This window comes from Melampsora larici-populina, assembly GCF_000204055.1.
Source record: "Melampsora larici-populina 98AG31 unplaced genomic scaffold MELLAscaffold_1, whole genome shotgun sequence".
Taxonomy (NCBI): domain Eukaryota; kingdom Fungi; phylum Basidiomycota; class Pucciniomycetes; order Pucciniales; family Melampsoraceae; genus Melampsora; species Melampsora laricis-populina.
In genome coordinates this window covers 2,093,520-2,117,416 of record NW_006768765.1, presented here as the reverse complement: position 1 = coordinate 2,117,416, position 23,897 = coordinate 2,093,520, and the positions used below count along the sequence as shown (strand labels likewise).

The window sequence follows — 23,897 nt, the reverse complement described above, 5'->3', positions numbered from 1 at the left end:
CAAGGCTGTGATGAAGCTCAAACACAAATGGGGACATGAGAATAGCTGTTTCAAAACAATCAGAACATTTTTGTTCAAGAATCACTTTAAGGGTCCTTCAATCACTTTGAGGGCGCGTTCACTTAAGCAATTTCTGGTGAGAAATCACATTCTGCAAAATTTAAAGTGTCCATTTGGTGGTGCATGTTTCATTTTTGCATTAAAAAAATTACAGAATGTGGTTTCTGGTCAGAAATTCCTTAAGTGAACGCGCCCTAAGGGTCCTTCAACTCAGAGTAGCAATTGATAGCAAAAATATCCTGAGTGGGGCTCACCTGTAGGGCTTTTGCTGGCTTGACAATTACACATACCAAAATGACAATGCAATAGGCTTCCTCTAGCCCAAGATTAGGCAAGGAGACCTCCACTTAAGTTCAGGTTATCCAAGTCTTGTGTACGGGCACGCCACCCCCTGTTTCTATGAATATCCATGAGGAAGATTGGTTTTGAAGAGCTTAAGGTAAGACAAGTTCTGGAATCATTCCTATATCAATGGTTTTTATATTCTAATCACTTACTGTATGTATGCCATAGAACTCAAAAGCAAATTAAAAGTTTTGCCTGCAACAAGACTTGTTGACAACAAAAGGTAACCACCATAGTTTGATTGGTGGTGTGGTCACCTTTATCAACCAAGACTGGGAATTCAAAACTCAGCACCTTACCCTGTAGCTGGTGGCATGGCAAAACAAACGTATGTAAATGGCTTGCTGAGCCCATGCTTAATGTATTTACTAAGCATGGATTGGTCAATAAGATATGTCTTTCATATTCTATCTCTTATCTTTATCTATTCATCTTTTCTATCTTATTTATCACAATTATCACATGTGCCATTTATTCATTTAAAATCATTCACCACCTTTGCCAGACCACTGATTTGGGATTTAACAACAATACAATGGCCAGGGAAATGCATCAGTTTCTCAAACAACCAATATCTCCAATTAAACTTGGGATCCTTACACAATGCACATTCATTGTTTCTGCCACAGGATGGCCCCAAATGTGGGAGCTGGCCTTGCAGCTCTTGGTTTCAAATCTTGGCCTCCTAGGAAAACCAAGTCAGCCATATGTGGTCATTTTCCTGATGCCTGTCCGACTGAAAATATCATTGAAGAAGAAGAAGAAGATTCTTCCAATATCAATAAACTCAATAACATTGGACCTGTGGCTGAGGTACCTGATGTAACTCAACCACCACTGTTTGATGATTTTGACACCAAAACTGACCTGTAAGAACTTGCATAACAGGAAGAAGACAAAGGTGAGGCAGATGTAGCTGATTTTGAAGAAGACAAGCGGGACACTGCCAATTCCAAAGAGGCAGAGGATCCAATTTTAGCTCTTGAGAATGAAGTTCAACCAACTCATTTGCATGAAGAAAACAAGCTAGACAATCTCATATAAGTAAAGTAACATTTTTCATTTAGTTACACTGATATCAATCATGTTTCTCTTTAAATTCCACCTCTCTTTTCCATAGGTTGATTTCATTGTGCATGTATCCTAGGTCTTCAGTCTGGCAAAAAAGAATTTGATCAAGTCAAGAAGAGTATAGGACTTGAGGGCGAACCTCTTATTTCTGTCTATATAATTCAATGGAACATCAAATATTTAAGCCATCAGAAAGCTTGAATGGCCTGTGAGGTAAGCTAAAAACCCTTTTTAAATCATGATCATATTGAAAATTCCACACTAATAGGTCATCAATTGGCTTCTCAAAGATGACTCAGCTTGAGTGCACACTAAAACTGACGGCCTTGAAAGAATGGCAAGCCATACATTTTTTTTACCAAATAACAGTATAACCTTTGGAATGGACTCAAATACAAAATTTAAGTGCTGATCTTAAGGTGAGACATTTAATATTTGGTTTCATGATATATCTGATGGTTGCTGATGAAGTTGGATTTCTTTCTTTCAGCCATTCCTTGATGTTGCCAAAAAGATGGAAGGTGCTAAGTCCACCACTCAGGTGCATGATTATACCAGAGTACATTGAGCTTAAAAAATCCTTGCAGGTACAATCTGAAGCACTAGAGAACTCTGATGTGATGTATACCATGATTGCTGAAATGCTAGACCACTGCAAACATTATTTAACTTCCCCAAGTGGGCAGGAAAGAATGATTGGGAGTATGATTTGTCATAAAATGATCTTTCACTTCACACCTGAGCCATAACACCCACACTACATGTGTGTAGCTGGCTTGGTGAATATGTGGTTATCATGTACATACAGTTCTGTTCAGTTATCTGCTCATCAGGATAAGTTATTCATATGTAATACATGCTGTAACTTTTTTCAGATTGACAAAAGCATTCAAAAGATTGACTACATACACTGACTCAACATTTTGGTGTAGTCCCATCAACTCAACTGCATGTCACACCCTTTCTGGTACTAAGAAATAGCTTCAACAATATCCCCTGAGCAGCTACATAATTATATGTAGTGTATGTTTGGGACAATTTTTTCAAAGTCAAAAAAGTTACATGTTGTATAACATGTGATTTATTTATTCTGATGGGCAAGAAGCTGAACAGACCTGTATGTACATGATAGAAAACTATTTACTTAGCTTGCTGCACATATGTAGTGTGGCTGTTATTGCTCAGGTGTGCAGTATTGGATCCTTTTATGACAAACTGTACTATTAATCATCTTCCTCTGTCAACTTGGGGAAGTTGAATGATGTTCACAGTGGACCAAACACAACAGATCTTGGAAGAAGCTCTATCCTGTGAAGCCTTGATCATGGTGCTGGCGTTGGTACGCAAGCTTGTGCCAGCTTCCATGTTGGTGCTGAGCAACACGTTGGTGCTGGAGTGATTGCATAAAGTCATAACACATAAATTGTCTTAAAACATCTTTCACTACCCAGATTGCAAATGCAACTTGTAAATCCTTGCTTCTCACAACCCTGGGCCAGCAACACAGATGTGGTGTGCTGCACGGCAGTTGCATTGAAGTTTTTCTGACCGCACCTCACCGTAGAATTGATTTCTAGGTTGCGGCCTGACATGCAGCACAATGCAGCACAATGCAGCACAACAAGATTGCTCAAATTGGTGTCTGTTTTGGGCCGCAACAATGTTTGTTGCATTGCTACCCCCAAAAACTTACAAATCAACGCTGCTGTTGCACCTGTTGTGTTGCACAACGGTCGAGGAGCTGCGTAGCCTAGCCTTGACTTTTGTTGTTGCGGTACTTCCCGCAACACAGCATCTGCTTCTTGTTGGTGTTGTGCGTTGCAGAGCAACACATCAAAAAACAGGTGTGCTGTGGCACATTGCGTTGCTGGCACAGGTTTGCTTCTCATGTACCATTCAACTGATTAAAATCACTGTATATATGAGCCTATTGACATCATAAAGTATAAACTACACCCGCATTTTCATTGCATTGCAACATTGCACACATCAATTGCTTTTAACACTTCCTCCAGCTGGTCTTCAACACTCAAGCTGCACTTCTTTGTGGCAGTGATCTATGTAGGTTTGAAGCTTTAGTGATAATACCAACCTACCTCTATCACCTGGGTGGCCACCTCCATTCATAGATATTGCCAGCTCCAAACCACACCATTGCTAGACAAAACATATAACATGCAAATATCTGAAAAGCCATATTTCAACTGAACAAATTTGTTTGGGTGATCAATCATATCTACCAGATTACCCTTCCAAACTGTCAAGACAAACAAGTTAGACATGCTGATATACCAATGTAGAACTGTAGAGTCTGTCTATATCAAATAATTTCAATACCATAATGACCAAGCTTACATTGATTGAAACCAAATCTGGGTCAAAAATTTGCAGCATCAACCCAACAATTCTGGGAGCTTGCTTTGAGTCATAGAGACGATTGCAATCCTGGTCTAAAAGCCATGATTGATATCTTTGTACTAGGTTCCAGGCGGGATCTACATCCCTGGCAAAAGCTGGTTTGCCTGGTTTCTCGTAGAATAGATTGCTCTTATGTGACAGGCTAAGTGTTGGGTTTGACATCAAAAGGCACTTCTGAGAATCAGCTCTCAGTGCTGTACGGAACACGTCGCGTGCGTATTTCTAGTAGACGATTTAGCCCTGGTTTCTGAAAGCCTCATCACTAACGATTGCTGTGCTCAATGGATATGAAAATGTGTACACCAGAAGCTCCATGTCTCGGACCTACATCATACCGGGGTTTATATATTCTCAAGGAGATCCGTTCTCTGGAGCTTTATCAACGTGAAGTACAATTGATTTACTTGTCTTTTTGATTGCCTCAAGACTTTTTCCGCTAAGCTTTCTGAACAAATATCACTGGACAAACATCGTTAGTATGCACAGTAAAATCTCGATTTGAAACACGGTCACTGACGGTCAATGTCTCCTTAGACCAAAATGAGTGGTCTTGCCACCGGTCAGGTAATAATGAGGCTTTTACTCTTCGTCTAGGGAGCATTATAGTTTTATCTAACGGTTCAGAAGGGTTCTTGTTGACTTGTTCAAGAAACCATATTTCTTTAACCTGATGTTGTGTCAGATATTCGAGTACTCCCGCATAATTCATACCGACCTGATGAGGACCATGTGAATCATCAGAAAGAGTCAAGCGACCACCAAGCTTGGAGATCGACTGAAAAACGAAGTAAGGCCACCAATGAAATTTTGTCAGATTGTGAAGTTCTGGAGAGTAGAAAACGAAGATCTCTGTGAACGCACTTTCAAGATATCCGGGCTAGGATAAGGTGTTGACCATCCTTTTTTGAGTGCAGCGGAATTAACTTCGAAAAGTGCGCCATAGGACATACCAAATTTAATATTTCGTTCAACTTTATCCCATATGGATTTATCTTTCTTTAAATTTAGATCAGGGTAATATAGCAAACATAAGTCGAAATGTCCAATCACTTCTGGTTGAAAGCGGACCATAAGAGCATACTGAGCGTCAAAGTAATGAGAGCAAAGTTTATAAAGGCTTTCTTCTGTCGGATCCATCGAACTATCGGGAGTCAAAGATTGACAAGCTTTATGAAATGTTGCTTTATCAAAATCGATTGGGATTTGATTAACGTGATGAAGACTTCCAACTAGATAATCAATTGAATCTCCATGATTTCTTAAAACTTGATCGAGTAAGGATGTTGTTACCTCTTCATCGATCATCTCCGTTTCGATTCCGGTTAATAAATTTATTTGAGATGTGTACTTTGATTTCAAGTGATTAGCTTCAATAATAAACCGCTCGAATTGCTCAAATAGTTCGTCTACACCCATATCGCGCTAAAATAATTCCAGAAATCATAGATGAGGATAAATTGAGAGATACAATAATAAATTTTCAAATCAAGACACGAAGTCAACACAAATAAATGATGAGTTTCTCGCACTTCTTCAGGATAAAGATCCATAGACCGATTTCGTGGCATGTGTTCTGAAAGGCCATAGCTGATAAAACCTTTTTGAATTGCAGTCTCAATCACATCCTCCAGATCTCCAGTAGCGTGTTTACAAAACTGACCAGAATGAGAATGAAGACTGATAGGCATCGTTCGGTTAATTTGGTCTTCTTCAATGCTGAGTTCCAAGAATCTCAATTTTCCACTTGAAGTCGCAACACAAACCGATGAATGTATGCGGGGTAGGGATCCGAGCGGCCCATGACCCGTTAGCTAAGCTTAACACAAGGCTCAAGCCCTCTCTGCGCGGCCACGTCCGCGCGCCTCGCATAGGGGCCTGTTAGCTGCCCTAGTGCATCAATGATCAAATCCACAGGAACGCTGAAAGAAATATCAAAAGTCGAAAAAAGAAAGAGATGATACCAACACCTGACCTTTCTCATATCAGTCGAAAGGACTATGATGATGTTTATGAGCCAGCAGGTGCGCTAAAAAACTATGTGGATTTATATATTCAACATCGATCCATCAAATATTCTCTGATCTAATTCCATTTTACATTCAAGAAAATCGTTCTTAGAAGACACATTCATCTTGTTAGATGCCCTCGAGGCCGATTTGGATTTTTTGAAAGCTCTAAAACCTTTAATATGTGTTGAGATAGGGTTAGTTTCTTGCTTTACCACAGGTTGAATGCTTGTGGAGTCTTCGACTGACATTTATTTTGATCGATGATGGGCTTCGTAGATCAGGTAGCGGTTGTGTGTCTGTTTTTGCACAGAAAATTTTGTCTGGGATCCCAACATGTGAGGCGTTTTTTCTAAGCTCGCCTCCTTGAACACTGCACCATATGTATAGTAGTAAACTCCCTTGCGAATATTATTGTACCAATCGAGACTTTTTTTTGTTGAAGTGCATATCTGCACAGATATCAACTCAAAAGCGCTTACAGTGACCGATTCCACCTTTCAAAAGAACTCGCTCTCAACACCCAATCTTGTCCGAACCTCTCTCCTCAACTCTCTTCGACTCCAATCGTCCGTCGATCTTTTACTCTTCAATCCTCCCTACGTGGAAACCTCAACGGAGGAATTTGAGCAAGCCACACAAGGTCACATCGAAGCTAGCTGGGCCGGTGGAGCAAATGGAATGGAGCTCACCAATCAACTCTTGGATTCACTACCTTCAATCCTTTCTCCTAATCGAGGAGTACTTTATCTAGTGGCAATTAAACAAAATAAGCCAGAGGAAATTGTTTTGCGGATGAGAAACTGTGGCTTTGATGCTCGGGTCAGTCAACTTTCCTTACTATCCATGGCCCCTCATTATTTCCTTGATTTCAAAGAGCTTTTCGGGCTGGAGAAGTCTATCTACTTCACAGATTGACATAGCATCACATTGTGCCTGCAGATTATCCTTCAACGTCGAGCAGGGCGCGAGCATTTGCATGTCTTACGGATTTCGCTGTCATCCAAAGAGACTGAAATATAGATAAAATTTTCTGGATCCATCATGTTTAATCGTCTTTGTCCAATCCTGATACTCGATATGATCACAGTTCCAACATACCCTTACCGGATTCGAGTACCACGTTTAGTCCAAGGATGAACAAAGCTTAGTTATGATGCTATCTGCTCCTCATTGATCCGCTTTGTAAATGTTTAATTGCCTTTTCAATCATCATGTCTCAAGAGGCCTAATCATTATAAAACTTGATGGACCTATTCCAAATGGGACACTCTCAGTGTGGCAATTCCAAGGTCATAGGTGGATCAAGTGGACAGTACAGTCCAACATCAAGCTCACGGATTGTCCAAACTGGAGAGCTTGGTGGGACGGCCTCCCAGCAGAGTCACTTGCATCTTGCAAGGTTAACATTTGATGGGGAGCATGAAGTGATCACTTAGAAGCATGGCACATATAGATGCAATTTACTTAGATGCGCATTATTGATATATTTATTTTCTTACATCATGTCACGACTGTTGAGTTCTCGAGATTCATATCCAGAATAACCACTTTTGTCTATTGTTATTATTTCTCTCTATTGAACTCAAACTTTTGTTTTGCTATAATATCCTTTCTTAGATTGTGCATTCAATCATCCCAAGTCTATGTTAATTCAACTTTGTCTGATTGTGTTTTTTATGTACCAGGTGATAGTTACTGTTTTGTTGTTCATGTTCTCTTGTGTAATCAAACTCAAACTTTGTTTTGCTACAATTGCCCTTTTCAGATTGTGCTTTCAATCATGCCAAGTCTACCTTCACTTTGGGTACCTCATTATATTGGCTGTACATAATCAGAGTTTGTTTGGTGGCCCAAAAATGCAGAGCTGTGCTTTTTGATTGGATTGGTTTGGGTAAAAAAGAACAAGGCTTATTTTCACTTCCAAGATCACATGCATTGAAATTTTCAGATGATTTTTGTTTGGCTCCCTTTGTTTATCTGTCTGATTTTTCAAAGTTGAATGATAACTGAAGATGTCAGATTGTGATGCTTTGAGCCCGTGAAGACCATGTGCTGAGGCTTTGGATTGGTCTAACAAAGGCAATGTATGTATATACTACAAGCTCCTCAGTAATCATATTTTCCCAATTATCAAGCCAGTTTTGGTCATCATAAGTCAAAATTTTGCCACCTTATTGGTGTAGCAAATAAGTTGATCACATGTGTGTGAATCCAAGTTTCTTGCTCAAGATTTTCTAGTCCCTTGTTGAGTAAGTGTAAGTCATGCTCTTGAAATTGCAAGTGTGATGGCAATTGAGTGGGTTTAAGATTACCTGGTGGAAGAAAGATTATGTTTCCAATGTAAGTAGAATGAATGGATCTTCTGCGTGTAATTGCAGGGTCTCATTGCTGTCAGAAATTGTTGAAGTAGTACAGCAGTTTTGAGAATAAATTTTGCCTGTTTGTTTCTATTGTTTGTTTTTTTAAGGTTGCACTAAACATTATTGACCTAGATTCTACATAGAGCATTGTAATCCACCTTTCAAGTCTCTTCCAACCTTTCCGCTGGTTGCAACCATACCAAAGGTTGTGCATTACAGGTACAAAGAAAGCAAAGATAAGCAAGATTGTGATCTTTCACAATCCTTACACCCTTCAATGAGTCAACTACAGCTCCTATGTAGAATCAATGTGAGTAAGTTTTATTGTAACCTTGAAAAAATAAAAAATAAAAACAAGCAGACAACATTTATTCTCAAAACTGCTGTAGGAGAATGGATGTGATTTTGGTCCAAGGAAAGAAAATTACTGTCCAGTGTGCTTCATAAGTCATTGTGCCCATTGAGAGGGCCTTGGAGTGTGTCCTTTTCCTTTAGATTTTCTTTCATTTCTGCAAAGAACAAGAACAACACAACACTCAGAAGAAACCCAATCTGAGTGGGTACTGAGTGTATTGAACTGTTTAAAACAAGTGAGAAGGTGCCGAATGAGATACCTCAGTGCATAGATTGTCCAGTTTAGAACAATCTAACTCTGTCCTTTAGAAATTGAAGAGGGCTCATTGTCCAAAAGCTTTGGAGTAATATACAAACAAACAATTGATTAGAATACATGGTCTAATCAAAACTGAGCAAATGGACAGTTTCTGTTCATAGGAGAGATGTTCTTTGTTTTGTGTCTCAGCTCAAGTAGAATTTTGAAGATTGAAATTGAGAATAACAAGAATGACCATATGTGTACTACTACTGGCGTGACTTCAAAGTAAGGTTTGGACACGGCACCAGGACCACCCAAGTGGGCCCGGGCCGGCCTTGATCTTGGGCTTTTTTGGCCTCAGAGCGGTGTGCTCTTGGGCCAGCCAGAAGGGCTGAAATGGAGGGTTTTGAGAGATTGGTGGTGATGAATGATAATCTGAGAGGCTCAGAAAGGTGCAAAAGCGACTCAAAAAGCCAAGCCAAGGCCTTTCAATGGCTACAATGGCCAATATGATGTACCTAAAATCACCAATTTCCTTGCTGCTGTGCCTCACAGGATTTTTTTTTGTAATTTGGGCCAGGCCGGGTCCGCCACCAGAAAAAATGGGGCCCGAGTTGGCCTGTATTCCAAAGGCTGGGCCTGGCCCGGTCCAAGCCTTACTTCAAATGATTCCATTAAGGTACATAAGGTTTTCCTCAATGAATTGTTCTATGACTCAGAGACTCTTAACTGACAGGGGCTGAAAGATTCTTGTGATTGAAACAGTTGACATTACCAGAAAAGACACTTCCACCGGCTCTTCTGAATAGGATGAATGTGAGATCTGTAAAGTTGAATCAAGTTATCACTTTGGCTGATAAAGTTTCTGTTCTCAAGGTGCTTTCTTGGTTGTGACAAGGAGTTTTGTGAAATCCTCATGAGGATCATCAAGACTATTGAGCTTGAAATGAAAAGACATTTTCATCTTGGGGACTGTCATCATGTGAAATGAAGCTGTGTTATGTGGTCAATTCTCTGGTAAACCTTTCTTCATAAGCACCGCCAACATATTTACCTCGGATCAAAAAATGTAAGGTATTCCCGGATTTCAAACCTTGGACAGATGCTGTCCGAGGCTATGATCCGAGGTAATTCTCAGCGCATAAGAACACCTCGGACAAAAACCTTGGACAAGGTCTGTCCAAGGATTTGCCTCCAATGATGCCTCAGATTTCTCAACCCGAGGCATCTATGTTTGCAGTGAAGAAATCAATTCTAGGAAATCAATTCTAGATTTCTTAGACAAAACCTCATAGTTGGACGCAGAAAAAAATCAAGTACTACACCATAGAGTCTTGACACATATGAAAAGCTCTTGGAAGCTCTCCAACTCCAACAGTTTCACACTCCTATCAGAACCTCAATGGCAAAAGACTATATTGCTTGCTCTGGTTTGTTGGCTGCACCCAAAAGGATCACCTCGGCTGCAGCTGACACTTGTGCTGCAAGTTGAGCTCATCTGGCTTCATGAGGGGTTATCACTTGGCACAGAGTTTATGAAGTTGATGGAGGCATGTAAGATGCCCGAGTACGGTGGCTACCTGAAAGCGCACTATATCTCAATTCAAGGATCATCTGATGCTTGATGCTCATTTTTCATACTTTTTTCAGTTTTCTTATCTGATCATTCTTTCATCAATTTACGTGTATTCCCCTTGATAGATATGTTCTATTTCTAGTCATTCTTTTATTACCTTTTTTTAAGCTTGAGTATTTTTTGGTCGTGACTGCATTGCAAACCACGCTTCGGCAGCGCAGCGGAGCTTACAACAGTCACGCTCCCACTTCCAAGATTTTCAAGCAGCGGTGAAAAGCTGCGCTTCCAATCACAACGCAGCGGTTACCGGTTCGCTGCTCATGTTTAGGATTCCGACGAGCCGGAAATCGCTGCGCCTCCGCTTCCCTCCCTGAAGCGCACTGGAGCGCAGCTGGTCCGGCGTTCAACTTGATCGATCATGCAGGTGGATAAAATTTGTCGGATTGTAAATCGTTCAACTGCTAAGCTCATGGTGACTTCAGATGCAGACTTTGGGTGGGGTATTTCATCTCGTGTTGTCTACTGATGACTCAAGTCATGCTTCATACCAATTATAAACCGTGTTAGAAAAATGTTGGGATGTGTAGCGACGGAGGATACACGCAAACTTGTTTACAATCAATCGCGGAATCATCTGGATCATGTCTCGTACTGAAATGCCTGACTCATCAGAAATAGACCGAGGCCTTACTGTTTTGAGCGTGCATTTAATCTTTTGCGCAGGGTCCAAGACTAATTCAATACCATCCAATGTAAGAGAACGCTTGAGAGTACACACTTCCGCACCCTTTGAACCTTGTGCTGAATACTTCCTGGTCCCGAATATCGTATAACGTGGGTGACAAGTAAAATGATCGGTACAAGGGTCTGACTCACCTACGGAGGCAGAAACATGGAAGTGAGGCATTCATGAATTGATGAACTACTTGAGTTTCAAAAGAATGAAACCTTTCAATACTGAGCTCACATCACCTCAAAAGAATTTTCAAATTTCCCACTTCACATTTGCAGCATCAAATCTGGATTATTTGACTCCATCAATCAATGAGCTGGTCAACTTTTTTCAAGCAATTATATTTTGGTGTATTTCTTTTGCACCACGTCTCAACAACTTTCCAACACCCACCACTCCAAGGACTGAAGAGTGGATCGACATTGAGCATGATCATGTGCAACCAGGCATCTTTATCACATTGCGGCATCGATAGGAGTTCCGAATCACATCTTTTGGAGGTAAAGTCTGGAATGAAAAGAGGTCGCAGCACGAGGAAACGAAAATATCAGTTGATTCCAGCTCCAAGTGAAACCCATAAAACAAAAAGGATTGACAATGATCAATCAACACGTCGCGCTGAAAAAACTTTTGAGATGACCCAAGAAGAGTCAAACTTGGATTTTTTGACGTGCGTGATCATCTTGTTTTCACGAATCTTGGGGCTCTGTAGTCCGGTTTAACTGATTGATGTTTGATTAGAATTCATCTCCAACCCCACCTATGGCCTTGGAAAGGCCGAGAGATGAACAGACAAACTTTGGAAGATAGCGAAACCACAGCCACTGCCATGGAAGAAAACAAAGGGGGGCAGATAGAAGAAACAGGTATGAAGTCAGAAGTATCTAACTCAAGAGGTTATGAAGAATTTGTGGTGGATGTCTGACAGTGAGTATGGTTTGTAGAAGTGATGCCTAAGGGGGACTTGACCCGAGATGAGAAAGTGAAAATCTGGCTGGACATCCCTAGGTGTGATGGCTATCTTGAGGCAAGGCAGTCTGTGATGGTGCAGCTGATGATTTTTTTCCATTCCAAGACTTCGAGAAGGTTCAAAGAAGAAAGACAAGGAGAACTTAGCAGAAAATTCAAATGAGCCAGGTCATATCTTGACTGAAGGAAAACATTTCAGTGACCAAAAAGGTGAGTAATTTGATCCATAGTCGGCTATTGAATTTAAGTAGAGGTGAACTGGCTAATCATAAATTTGTTGATGTTCTTAAGAAGTCCTTTCAGTGGAAGGGACCAGCTTCCAGTACCCTTCAACGGGTAAGACAGATACATTCAGTGATGAGAATACAAGGTAAGGTGTGATTTATACATATTTGCAACACCAATGATCTATTTAATGACAAAAAAATCTACTCCCTCCAGAATGGCAGAGGAGAAAGCTACTAGTACTGTAACAGATCCTTTCACACACCTGAAAAAATATCCAGGAATAAAAGTGGTCTTCAAAACCAAGAAAACCAAGGAGGAATTAATGAAAGATGAACTACTCAATGTTCTAGCGGATCTGAAAGCTCAAGGGGAATCTTCAGGACATATGAATATGAAGGTACCTACAGCTCAACTGAAGAGGGTTGTAGAACTTGAAAATTTGATGGAGCAGGCAGGATGGAATGAGGTATGGTCAAAATTCCATGACTATTTTGAGGAGATTACATGGAGATACTGGAAAAGATCTATCAAAGCTCAATTGCAGCAAACCAAATTAATTGAGGGTTGGAAGCTTATCAAAAACAGCGCAAGTGATGAGCTAAGAACTTGTATGAAGCTCTTACAGGCTGAAGAATATTGGCCAGTCTTCTCTGGAATCAAATACAAAACCTATACAAACGCTCTGAACTTGATCAGAGAAATGCAGGTAAAAAACAATGGAAATGATTACAAAGAACTATGCAGATTGATTCCACCAAAGTTACTTCAACACAGGCTATCTAGGATGGAATATATGTCTCAGAGGCCAAAGATAATTTCTAATTGGTATTCTTATGAAGAGATTAAATTAAAACAAGAACAAGGATATGACACATTGTTGATTATGATGATTGAGGAGGCTTTGGACATAGCTACTCAATTAGAGTCAGAAAATTGGTCATCCAAAATGAAAGACAAAAAGATATGGGAAGTTTTTGCAAAACTTTTCAGGGTAATGGGTGGGGAGATCCATGGATGTGATGAGGTTGATGACACCAGCATAACAGGTCACAAAAACTATAAGTCCACTTACTGGCCACCATCAATTGAATGTGAGCTTTTCACATGTGGTTCAACTCCTCAATCTCATAGATTCAGAAAAGCATTCCACATTGCATTGAGAAACCTTGGAGAAATCAAACATATCTATAAAGACTCAATGAATGATGCCAGTTTCTTTAGACTGATTAGGATGGCAGGAGATTGGTCTCTTGCAGACATTCTTTTAGGTGTACACAATGGTGTGGATTTGAAAACATTTAAAGCCTATAGATATCTGGCTAAGTCAAATCACCATCCATATATCCAAGCTTCGAAGCTTGACAAAGAGAAACTGGCAGTCAAACAAGTGTACAACTTCCAAAGATTTCTTCATGCCAGGATGGAACTTAAAAAGGAGGGCAAAATTTCATTTTATAGGCCTTTAGAGTCACTCAGGGTGCTATGAGCTACAATAACTGACTCAGCATTGGGAGAGCGAGGAGGGTCATAAGTTCACAACAGTTTCACTGCCACTTATTCAGTATGTATCACATCAGATTTCAGGGGTCTGATTTCTAGTTTGTCTGTTTGCCCTCTCCTCCCCTGTATGGCATACAGAAATTGTGTTTTCTTCATGTTCAAAAAGTTGTCACTAATAAGAATTAGGCCCCGTTTGGGAGCGGTGATAAAGTGTACAGTACTGTAAAAGTGTACTACATTTTTGGGTCCGATAATGCAGTAAAGACAAAAAACCACTTGCAAAGTGTGGTACAATTATAATTCCTGTTTTTTGGCCATACTTGTTTGGCAGAATGACACCAACTTCATAACATCTCCATACTGCCGTATCCAAAATGTCCGACATATCAATCGATTCTTACTCAACTTTCAAAACCGATGATATTTTTGAATCTGATGAAGACCCAGAGCTAGACAACACAATCCAATCAGCCTACGAACAGCTTCTTGCAACGATGACTCCAAAGATTCCATGCCGCACTTCTTGTCTTGGTGGTGCCGCTTACTGTGAAGAGGTTCTCAATGGTAGTCCAGTACGATTCGCCGAAGTTTGCCGAATGGACAAAACAAGAAGTGATGATTCGGATGAGGACAATGGTGTGATCAACAAGAGTGTACACAAGATGAAAAGGAAACAAGGATTGTATTCCATAGAGGAATAGTCATGAATCATGTGGAAAGCTTACCTAGAGCGTAGACAAGATGAAATGGACAGGATGAGGGAAATAAACCCTTCCCCAGTGTAGCTCTGCTTATATACAAAAGATAATAACAAACGGTAGGGCAACAACAAACACATCCAAATACGGATCTTATGATCTTATAATGGGGTGTTGATCTGATGGGATCTTACGCTCCATTGTTTATCTAATAGGATCTTATGATCCGTTGTTTATCTAGCAGGATCTTATCATCAACATTAGTTGAGAAGCACACAGTGTGGTGACTCCAACAGACAAGATGGGGGGTGGAAGAGCCGGTAAGAGAGGGCAAGCTAGGGCAATCAGAGGAAGTCCTAGGAAGGAGGGATGTGAGGGGTAAAAGCAAATTTGGCTAAGTCCCCTTTCACCGTGCGGATTTATTTTTCATAAAGAGCTTTTTGTCGATTACTGGATTACCACAGTATGGTGAGATTATTGTCCAAATCCTGTGGTACATTACCGTGGCAAATTAAGGTACCAAACATAGTACAACTGTACCACTGTGGTATTGATGCGATTACGCAAATACCGTGGTAAAATAACCGCTCCCAAACGGGGCCTTAGGAGTTGCTACATGTATTGTAACACCCAATTGGGCCAAGCAATGTTCTTAGGTATACATGTGCTCTCATTGAAAAATCTATTCCTCTGAGAAGAATACCAAATTTCTTCTAAGACCACCAAGAGAGCCACACTTCTTGGATCAAGACATTCCAAGTGGAAATTTCATGGTGATATAGATTCTTAGCACATTTCCAACAACACCCTCTAAATGTAAAAATTCTGACATACACATAAGATATATTTCACATTTAGATAGATCAAATTTCAGAATATTCTTGCCAATCTGTTCTCTACATTATTCCTTGATGTCAAAGAGCTAAGAAGAATGCACCTTTCACACACAATTTGGAATTACATATATAGATACAGCTAATACAGGGATGATGCACAGAGAAAAAATGTACCAAAATATGGGGGCTATCTGATGATAACCACTGTGAATTGGAGCACTGGCCAAGGAGAAACATCCAAAAAATTACAATCCCAAGTTCCTACATACTTGGGCCAGGGCTCTACATCGGTTTTCTCTCAAAACCATGTGCCCTGACATGATAAAAATATATGTACTAGAAAGCTATGGCCTTGGTTGATCTTCTCTCAATTGCATAATTGCTGCATGGGAAAAACACAATCTAAACAAGTCAAAAGAGGGCACACGATTTTACCATGGGATGACGGCTATCTAGTTGAAGCAAGGGATTAATTGTCTTTTCATTCCAAGTTTCTCTTCTTTTTCTTCTCTTGGGTGATCTGTTGAAGTTGTCAAAAGTGGCAAATTGATCATGCCTGTGTGGCAAGAACCCAAAGCCCAAGGAAAACAAATTTTGGGTAAGGCAAAGGGGGGTCTGTTTGCGCTCATTGGGCCCCTATGCATTTCCTAGAAGTCTGAGTGACTGGAAAAAAGACAAGTGAAGGAGAGTCCATTGGAAAAGGTCCAACAGTGAGGTCATCCTTTCAATCAACTCTTTTGGAAGGAATCAGAATTCATAGCAAGAGAGGATACACGGAGCTTAAGCCCACTGCTACCTGAAAGCTCCTGGACCTGAACTAAGTCATAGATTCCAAGTGTGTACCCTAGCTTATCCACCAGGACCTCAAGTTTGAATTTTGCATAATCTCAAGAACATGCCCAGTACCATTTAGCATAAATGAACCCTCTAAACTGATTAGACATATATATTTTTTTACCAACAGGTTGACGTTTCAAATTCAATTTCATAGTAAGATTCACAAAAAAAACTTATCATCTAATTTTTTTCTTGCAACATATCACACATCCACAACTAATTGAAGATAAATGAAGAGGCTTTTTGTCTTCGAAAATGGGCCATTTTTATAAGAAACGCGTGAGTTGCTAACACATCTAGTACATGAGAACAGATCAAAAAAGAATCTTAGCCCAATCAGAGGTCATTGTGAATTCAAATCCCTCTACAGAAGAGCACTGATTTGATATAGCAAAGTGAGATTGAAGGTTGACTGGGTTTGATTTTACTTGGTTATAAGTATTTGAGAGAAGATGAAGATTTTCATAACAGCATGCATGCATTCGTAAGGAGTAGATGATGTGAAAGGAAGAGTGAACGAAAATTGATGAAGTATTGTTAATCGATCATCGGAGTTCTAAAATCGAAAAAAGGATAAGATGTCAATAATAATCCAGTGAACGTTTGAAAGGAAACCAAAAAGAAAGATCACATACTTTTGCTTTCGAAAAAACCACGCAAATGTCTTAATTGCCAAACACACATATAAAACAAAACTACTAATTGTAATAAACTCCAATAAACAGCTCTACGATTGACAGTTTCAGAAAGATCACGAAATTCGATTTCTCTTTCACGTTGAAATTGTTGTTCACGTCTAATATCATGTAATCTTGAATTTAAATCTTTAACTCTAGATGCTAAATCCTTAACATGTTCTTTTTCAAATTCGGGTTGGATCTTGGCTTCTCCTATAGCTATATCTAAATGCATTTTAACTTGTGGTGTTGAAAACCATCCTCCTGTGTAATTTGTTCGTAAACATATCGAATGATCTCCTGCTTCATGTGATGTAAATGTAAATTTTCCTTGTGGTAGACCACGTGTATTGACGATTCGTTCTTGACTGTGAACTTCCTACAATTTGAAACATCAAATTTTCGTCTATTAAGACCCGGTTTCAATAATTTCACCAAGTAGTGGAGGAAACTCACAGTCACTGTGATCTGAACACCTAATTTGTCATTGACATGATAAACTTTGGATTCAGGTGACCATTCTTCACCCTTGTAGTGACCTAACCAAACGAGATATATATCAATCAGTTTGAAATTTTATGTTCAGTTCAAGTTCAAAAAAAGTTTGAAAACGCACCTACGACGATAGTGTCTTTTGGTAATCCTTCCAGAAAACATCTTTCTGAACCAGCATCAAGATAAAAGTAAAGGGATGAGATAGGTAGACTGAAGGCCAGAAAAAGTGGGAGTACGACGTTTCTCGATCTCATCTTGATAACCAAGGTTTGAAGGTGGTTGATTGTTGAGAACTTGAGATAGTGTTGGAAATCTTAATTTGAAGGTTGGTCGACTCGTCGCAGTGTTTGGTTGGTCGAAGTTGAACATGTGCGTGGAAGACACGTGACTTTCACAGATCGAGACTTGACTAGTGACATCCACCTGATGATCAGGCCCCTATAAGATGTCACATCTATGTATTTCTAGCATAGCCTAGATAGTTCTAAGCCATAACTATGTGATTTGATAGACTTCTTCTTGATTTCGTTTCCCCAGATTCCGAATTCACCTCGCAGAATTTGCATTTGCTCATCCATCACCACCAAACTATCTATCAATCAACTTCATCAATCAGACCGAATTCATTTCGAACATCAAACTTATCAAGATGCCTGTGAGATTGATCTTATTCCTTCGATTCATCAGCATCAAGCTTACCTCTATGTTGCCTTCTTTCTTTTCAGCGTCGTTCTTCAAGCAGCAGTGGCGGAAATCGCTCATCGGCTAGATCCGCTTCTACCTCAGCTCGTCAACCTGCTCAAGCTCCTCCACCAGTACCTCATAATGCACAATCGTCCGTCCCAGCCGTTCAAGCTCCTACTTCCAGTGGACCTGGTCTCTTTGGTCAAGTTGAGTTTTGATTATTCGTTTTGCTTTTGTCGGCGTTCCAGTCTCTTACTTTGTTTCCTCTTTTCCGATGCTTTGTAGATGGCTTCAACCGCTGCTGGTGTAGCTGTTGGTCACACCGTTGGTCACGGTTTGTCAAACATGCTCTTTGGTGGTAGTAGCTCAAAAGAAGAGACCCCAGCCCCAGCTCCTGTTCAACAACAAACGTTTGAGGAACGAAGAATGGGTGGTCAATGTGACATTCCTGCCAAGGGTAAGTCATTGTCGTCTTGTTCATGTGTATCAAGTCATATCTCCTAATACGAAATGTTTGATTCGGGTTTAGATTTCACGAGGTGCTTAGATGCTACATCCGGTGATATCAGCTCTTGCAATTATTACCTCGAGCAACTCAAGGCTTGTCAGAACATGTATCAATCTCACACTCAACAATCCTCTTTCTGATCTCAGTACCCTGTTCTCTCAAGTCCTATGTTTGGCTATTGTTTCATACAAGAATGAGAGTCTCTTAGTCAATAGAAGTTTCAAGTGCTCAATGAACCTGCTGGCTGACTTGGAATTAAATTGGGAAATGATCAGAAGCTGAACTTTTTATGCTTGTTTACCTTGAAATTCAATATATCTGTGTTCATCCCCACTCAAATTGATGAACGACTCAAACTCGACCTTTCTTGTGTCTTGCTTGAAAAATGAAACGTCAAAACCTGTGTTGGCTTTAATCCTTTGTCTCATGAATTTTCACCAATGAATAAAGATTCTATGATCTTTAAAATGATGTTTGTCAGCTCAACTTCAGAGTACCACATTTACCTTGAACTCATTCTTAGTCATGGTTTGATTCTCAGGGAGTATTTATCTTGTTGGCTTTGATTATGTTATGTAACACCACTAACTTAACTGAGTCCCCCTCTAGTCAGGCACTTCTTCCTCCCAAGCTTGGGAGCCTGAGACTATGGGGACATGTGTGGTATCTGGCATCCTTGGTGGGCCAGCAGGAGGTTGCAAATTGGAGTTTGGCTTGCAGGTTCATCACAACCTCAAGTTCTCTCGCCTTTCCCTCAATCAATTGATGTGCTCTTTTTCACTTGAGATACCTGAACAACATTCTAACAAATTTGCCTACAAAGGAGGGTCCAAGTTTGAAAATGCACTAAAACATAACTGTACCTTACATCAAAAATGATGCATGTATGTACATATGTAATTCTTCAAATTTGAAAAAAACTTTGATGAAACCCCATCTGATTCTGAGGAGCATATACCTTTCAAAGACAACAATTAAAATCCATGAATCTTATAAGGCATGATGGTCAAAACACTCAAAGCCTTAAAGACATTTTTTTGGTCAATTTTGTTGCTTATGACAAATAGAGTTGTGATCTCAGTGTTGTGATGTCTGATCTTTTTCTTACAAAAACCCTTTTGGTTATTTGTTTTGTTTTCTCTTTTTAGTTATTTGATTTTGTTGTCTTGGATACGTTTCTATTTGTGCGCTCTCATAACTCTTAGCAGATTTTGTTCTCTTTATAAACACCTACGAGTCTCACAAGAGTTTGATCCTCATGCTTTCAAACTCTTCTTTGTATCACATCCAAGCAATCCTCATACTTACGATGTATTGCTCTACTGTGATTGACTCATAGGTTAGTGTGTAGTGTTTTTCTCTCATCTTCATTTCTCTCATACTTTACATGTTGTAGTTTCATTTTTATGTTTAGTATTTCGAAATAAATATGCTTTCAAACTCTTCTTTGTATCACATCCAAGCAATCCTCATACTTACAACATATTGCTCTACTGTGATTGACTCATAAATTTGAACCCACTATATTCTTGAAATGAAAATTGCAAAACTCCTTGATCAACTCAACCCTATTTTCTCTTATAAGAAGACTATTTTTTGATCAATGAACTTTGGTCAAATATCAAACTTGCTTATCTCAATATGCTGGGAATTTTGGTCTCATCAGAAACAATTTAGCTATAGAAGATCAACTAGAGAAGACATGGCAAGGTTGTAGAAGATTGAGTTTATTTGAGTCCCTGCTAGCCCAACAGAAGTACACATTAACATACAATTCAATCTTCAGGGTAAATAACAAGCTATGTAGCAATGTCAAAAATGCCCTATAAGATTTTGGACTTGTTTTAAGTGAGGTAAATAACAGCATTTAACACCAGAAACAAAACGAGACATCAACCTTGGGCTCAGGGTCCAGACTGTCTGTATATTTCTCCAACCACACAGTTTATGTCTGGGAAAGACTTAATGATCATGAACCATGAAGATGACATACTTATCTGAATCATTTGCTTATAGAATTCCTACCTGTTTGGTTCTTCTTCATTCACCTTTTTTTTCAAAGGTAGCAATCAATGGCACATTCAGCCCACTCATCCAATTTCTATAAATGACCAGTCTTAATGATTCTTCATCTCAAGACTTCTCACTGGAATCATATCAGTACTTACCTCATAGGGAATTTATACATGAGTGACCAACTTCTTCTTCTTCCAATCTTAGTCTCAAGAAAATGGTCATTCAACTTTGTCCAACTTGAATTCAGAACCTTGAAAATCCCTTAGAAAATTCTCTCTTGTGATCAAACTCAACTTCTTTAGATGATGGCCTGTAAAGAGATATTAGCAATGTAGTCAGTAAGGTCTCCAAACCTCATTTGAAAAAAACAAACATAGCCTTTTCTGATGAATATGATATGAATACTCAATATGGAGAGAAGAACTGAGAAGATCTCATTGCTCAACAGGGCTTATAAAACAATACCGTTTGGATCATATTGATTTCTATAGATCCTCAAAATCAACACTTTGAAGAATTCAATGGTCAGAAATCTCTTTCTATTAATACCTACCCTACTGTATCTTTCTGTTTCCTACTCTGAAACTGTTTTAAATAATACATTGATTATTCTTTTTTGAGTTGTGTAACTTATAACAAGAAATCAATAAATTGATAAAATACATACTGCATCTGCATGAAAGCTTGATTTTTTTTGAGAAGCACAAAATTGGCCCCAAAATCAAATTTACCCAAAGCTGGGGAGATGGATGGGGACTGATCCAAACCCCATCCAGCGCTTCAATGATTTTCAGCTCAAAACCATTGGTTCATGATCATCCACCAACCTCGATTGATCTCCAATAATCTCACTCAAATTGTCTGGATTCATTTTTATTAAATGCATCATGCCCTTTGTCAAGCTTTGGCCGTTACCAAATGCCTTCAAGGCTTTTCAACTGACAAAATCCAAGATATCCTTGACAAGAACATTTTCAAACCCACTTTCCACCAATGGATGAAACTTTATCAACAAACTCAATCAGTCATTAGGAATACGCTAGAGTACAAGTCACGAGGTGCTCCTCTTATTTTAAATGATGAAGATCGTGACTTCATAAGAGAACTTGTAGTTCAGCAACCATCCCTTTTCTTGGACGAGGACCGGTAAGCAATCTATTATGAAACCAGTGTCTTGGCATCTTGCAAGGAACTTCAACTTGAACTCAACACACACCTCCACCTTACTCTCAAAAAGGCCAAAACTTCAAATGTTTGCAAAGATTTCTACAAGACAGCAAAAGTTATTGATGACATGAAGAATGTACCTGCTGAATACCTTGTATTTACTGGTGAGTGAATGGTTCTTTTTAACTTGTCTTTCTATCTTTTCATTTTGATTTTATCTGACTCCTTTCCATTCCATTCTTCTCTGATCCTGTCAGATGAGAGTGCTATATGTGAGCGGGATTTTACGAGATTCGACAGACAGTCACCAAAGGGTCAATGTGTCACACACTGGGTCAAGTGTTCAAACTCAAAATGTTACTCATTGCTTCCTGAAATTGAACTACATGGGTTAATCACCATGTCTGTCCGTGAAGGCAGCATCAACCGTGGCCGATTTGAAAGCTTTTTGGAATTTCAGCTGGTCATTTTTGTTTCTTATCATTGTTTCAGTCTATCATTTACTAATCCACAAATAAACAATCCAGCTTCCTTTGATGAACCCTTATCCAGCTCAAAATTCAATCTTGGTCATGGACAACTGCCCAATATATAAGGGGGAATGATTGTCTTCATCAGTATGGTTGATAGCCTGTGGTATTCCACAGAGAGTCTTGTGAAGAGCAGAATTCTAAATACACAAAGAAAATTGTTTGAAACAACATGAAACAAATTAGTACATCATATCAACAATGAGAATGATAAAAGATTTACCTTTTGAGCAACATCCATTGGATCTGTAGGCTTGGGCATGAATAGAGAGACACCAGGTTTCTTTCTGGGGTTCTTGAGGGCTGCCTTGAACCAAGTTTTGAATGTTTCATCCTTCTTGAGCATAGTCTTGACATTCTTGAGAAAATTGTGGATCTATGGAACATAACAAAACCATTGTATTCCAAGAGCCTGAGCATGACGGTTTTTGGTGATCATTTTCCCAAGGTCTTTCATATCAAAGCTACAAGCTTTGGCCACTTGAAATCAAGAGGCAGCCAGATCCATATCAGGTGGGATATTGATTGCAATACCACCTTTATTTGATTGGTGTGGTTTCCATCTTGGATTCTTCCCACCATGGTTGAAGTGCAGGAGATAGGTGAGATGGCATATGAAAGCCTGCGTACAGTTGGTTGCCGCAGTTGGTGGTCCTATAAACTGAAAAAGGGAAGATGGAATCCACTACACTTGCGGGATAAAAAGTAGAATCCGGGCACGTGCTTGGCTTTGTGCCCAGAATTATTTTGGCAGTAAATTTTGATTTTCTGGGCAAAAGTCTGGGCCCAGAATTTGAATTTACTGCCAAAGAAAATCTGGGCACAAAGCTGGGCACGTGCCCGGCTTCTACTTTGTATCCCGTAACTGTCAGTAAAGATGGACATCAATTGAAAGAAGTGAGAATAATCAAATAACATAGAGGATAGTGAAAGAAAATAAATAAACTCACCTTGGTTTCTAAAACAGGGGGGTGGCACTGCTTGCAGTTGATTCACGTGCGGAGTTGGTGTCTGGTGGCATTGCAGAAGTTGAGTGAAGAAGTGAAGATTATTGGAGATCAATCAAGGTTGGTGAATGATCATGAACCAATGGTTTTGAGCTGAAAACCATTGGAGCGCTGGATGGGGTTTGGATCAGTCCCCATCCAGCTGACCCTGCTTTGGGTAAATTTGATGTTGGGGCCAATTTGGTGCTTCTCAAACAAAAAAAATCTACAAGCTTTCATGCAGATGCAGTATTTATTATCAAAATTCAATCTTCTCTTTACCTCTCTCTCAAAGACTTGCTCTATTTTTCCAAATTCATCTTACTTTTATTTACTTGAACAAATCAATTTTTACTTACTTAACATACCCACATTCTTTATATTTATTTTTGAAACCCCTCCAAGAAACACAGTTTCCAAAAAAAAGTATGTAAACTTTTTATAAATTTATATGTATTATGAAACAACCAATTCTTTAAGTCTGAATCCATGACCAAGATAAGTTTTTGTTTTCTCTGCAAAAAAGAAATTGAATTCTTTGAATTTAAAAAACCAAAAAACCACCAAAAAAAGTTTTTCATGTAACAAACTTTGTATGT

The 23,897-nt window shown here is 39.4% G+C and overlaps 5 protein-coding genes across 5 annotated transcripts; 3 read left to right on the top strand and 2 right to left on the bottom strand.

Moving 5' to 3' along the window:
- Positions 1-4,350: 4,350 nt before the first annotated feature.
- MELLADRAFT_86982 (uncharacterized protein) lies at positions 4,351-5,582 on the bottom strand (the record flags this gene model as incomplete). Its single annotated transcript, XM_007403606.1, has 4 exons — positions 4,351-4,353; positions 4,412-4,669; positions 4,756-5,316; positions 5,424-5,582. 4 exons carry the CDS (start codon positions 5,580-5,582, stop codon positions 4,351-4,353), a joined length of 981 nt encoding a protein of 326 aa, XP_007403668.1.
- A 266-nt stretch (positions 5,583-5,848) lies between these two features.
- MELLADRAFT_32299 (uncharacterized protein) lies at positions 5,849-6,923 on the top strand (the record flags this gene model as incomplete). Its single annotated transcript, XM_007403938.1, has 5 exons — positions 5,849-5,915; positions 6,013-6,097; positions 6,180-6,238; positions 6,346-6,722; positions 6,843-6,923. 5 exons carry the CDS (start codon positions 5,849-5,851, stop codon positions 6,921-6,923), a joined length of 669 nt encoding a protein of 222 aa, XP_007404000.1.
- A 4,879-nt stretch (positions 6,924-11,802) lies between these two features.
- Positions 11,803-13,850, top strand: MELLADRAFT_101236 (uncharacterized protein; the record flags this gene model as incomplete). The annotated part of the gene is made up of 5 exons (XM_007403939.1): positions 11,803-11,837; positions 11,909-12,040; positions 12,243-12,346; positions 12,431-12,506; positions 12,578-13,850. The coding sequence occupies 5 exons, from the start codon at positions 11,803-11,805 to the stop codon at positions 13,848-13,850; spliced, it is 1,620 nt and encodes a 539-aa protein (XP_007404001.1).
- Positions 13,851-16,780: 2,930 nt separating this feature from the next.
- Positions 16,781-17,661, bottom strand: MELLADRAFT_86980 (uncharacterized protein; the record flags this gene model as incomplete). The annotated part of the gene is made up of 4 exons (XM_007403605.1): positions 16,781-16,791; positions 16,871-17,291; positions 17,369-17,451; positions 17,529-17,661. The coding sequence occupies 4 exons, from the start codon at positions 17,659-17,661 to the stop codon at positions 16,781-16,783; spliced, it is 648 nt and encodes a 215-aa protein (XP_007403667.1).
- Positions 17,662-17,928: 267 nt separating this feature from the next.
- MELLADRAFT_70465 (uncharacterized protein) lies at positions 17,929-18,935 on the top strand (the record flags this gene model as incomplete). The annotated part of the gene is made up of 5 exons (XM_007403940.1): positions 17,929-17,982; positions 18,010-18,062; positions 18,133-18,297; positions 18,377-18,548; positions 18,621-18,935. 4 exons carry the CDS (start codon positions 18,057-18,059, stop codon positions 18,737-18,739), a joined length of 462 nt encoding a protein of 153 aa, XP_007404002.1.
- Between the last annotated feature and the right edge of the window lie 4,962 nt (positions 18,936-23,897).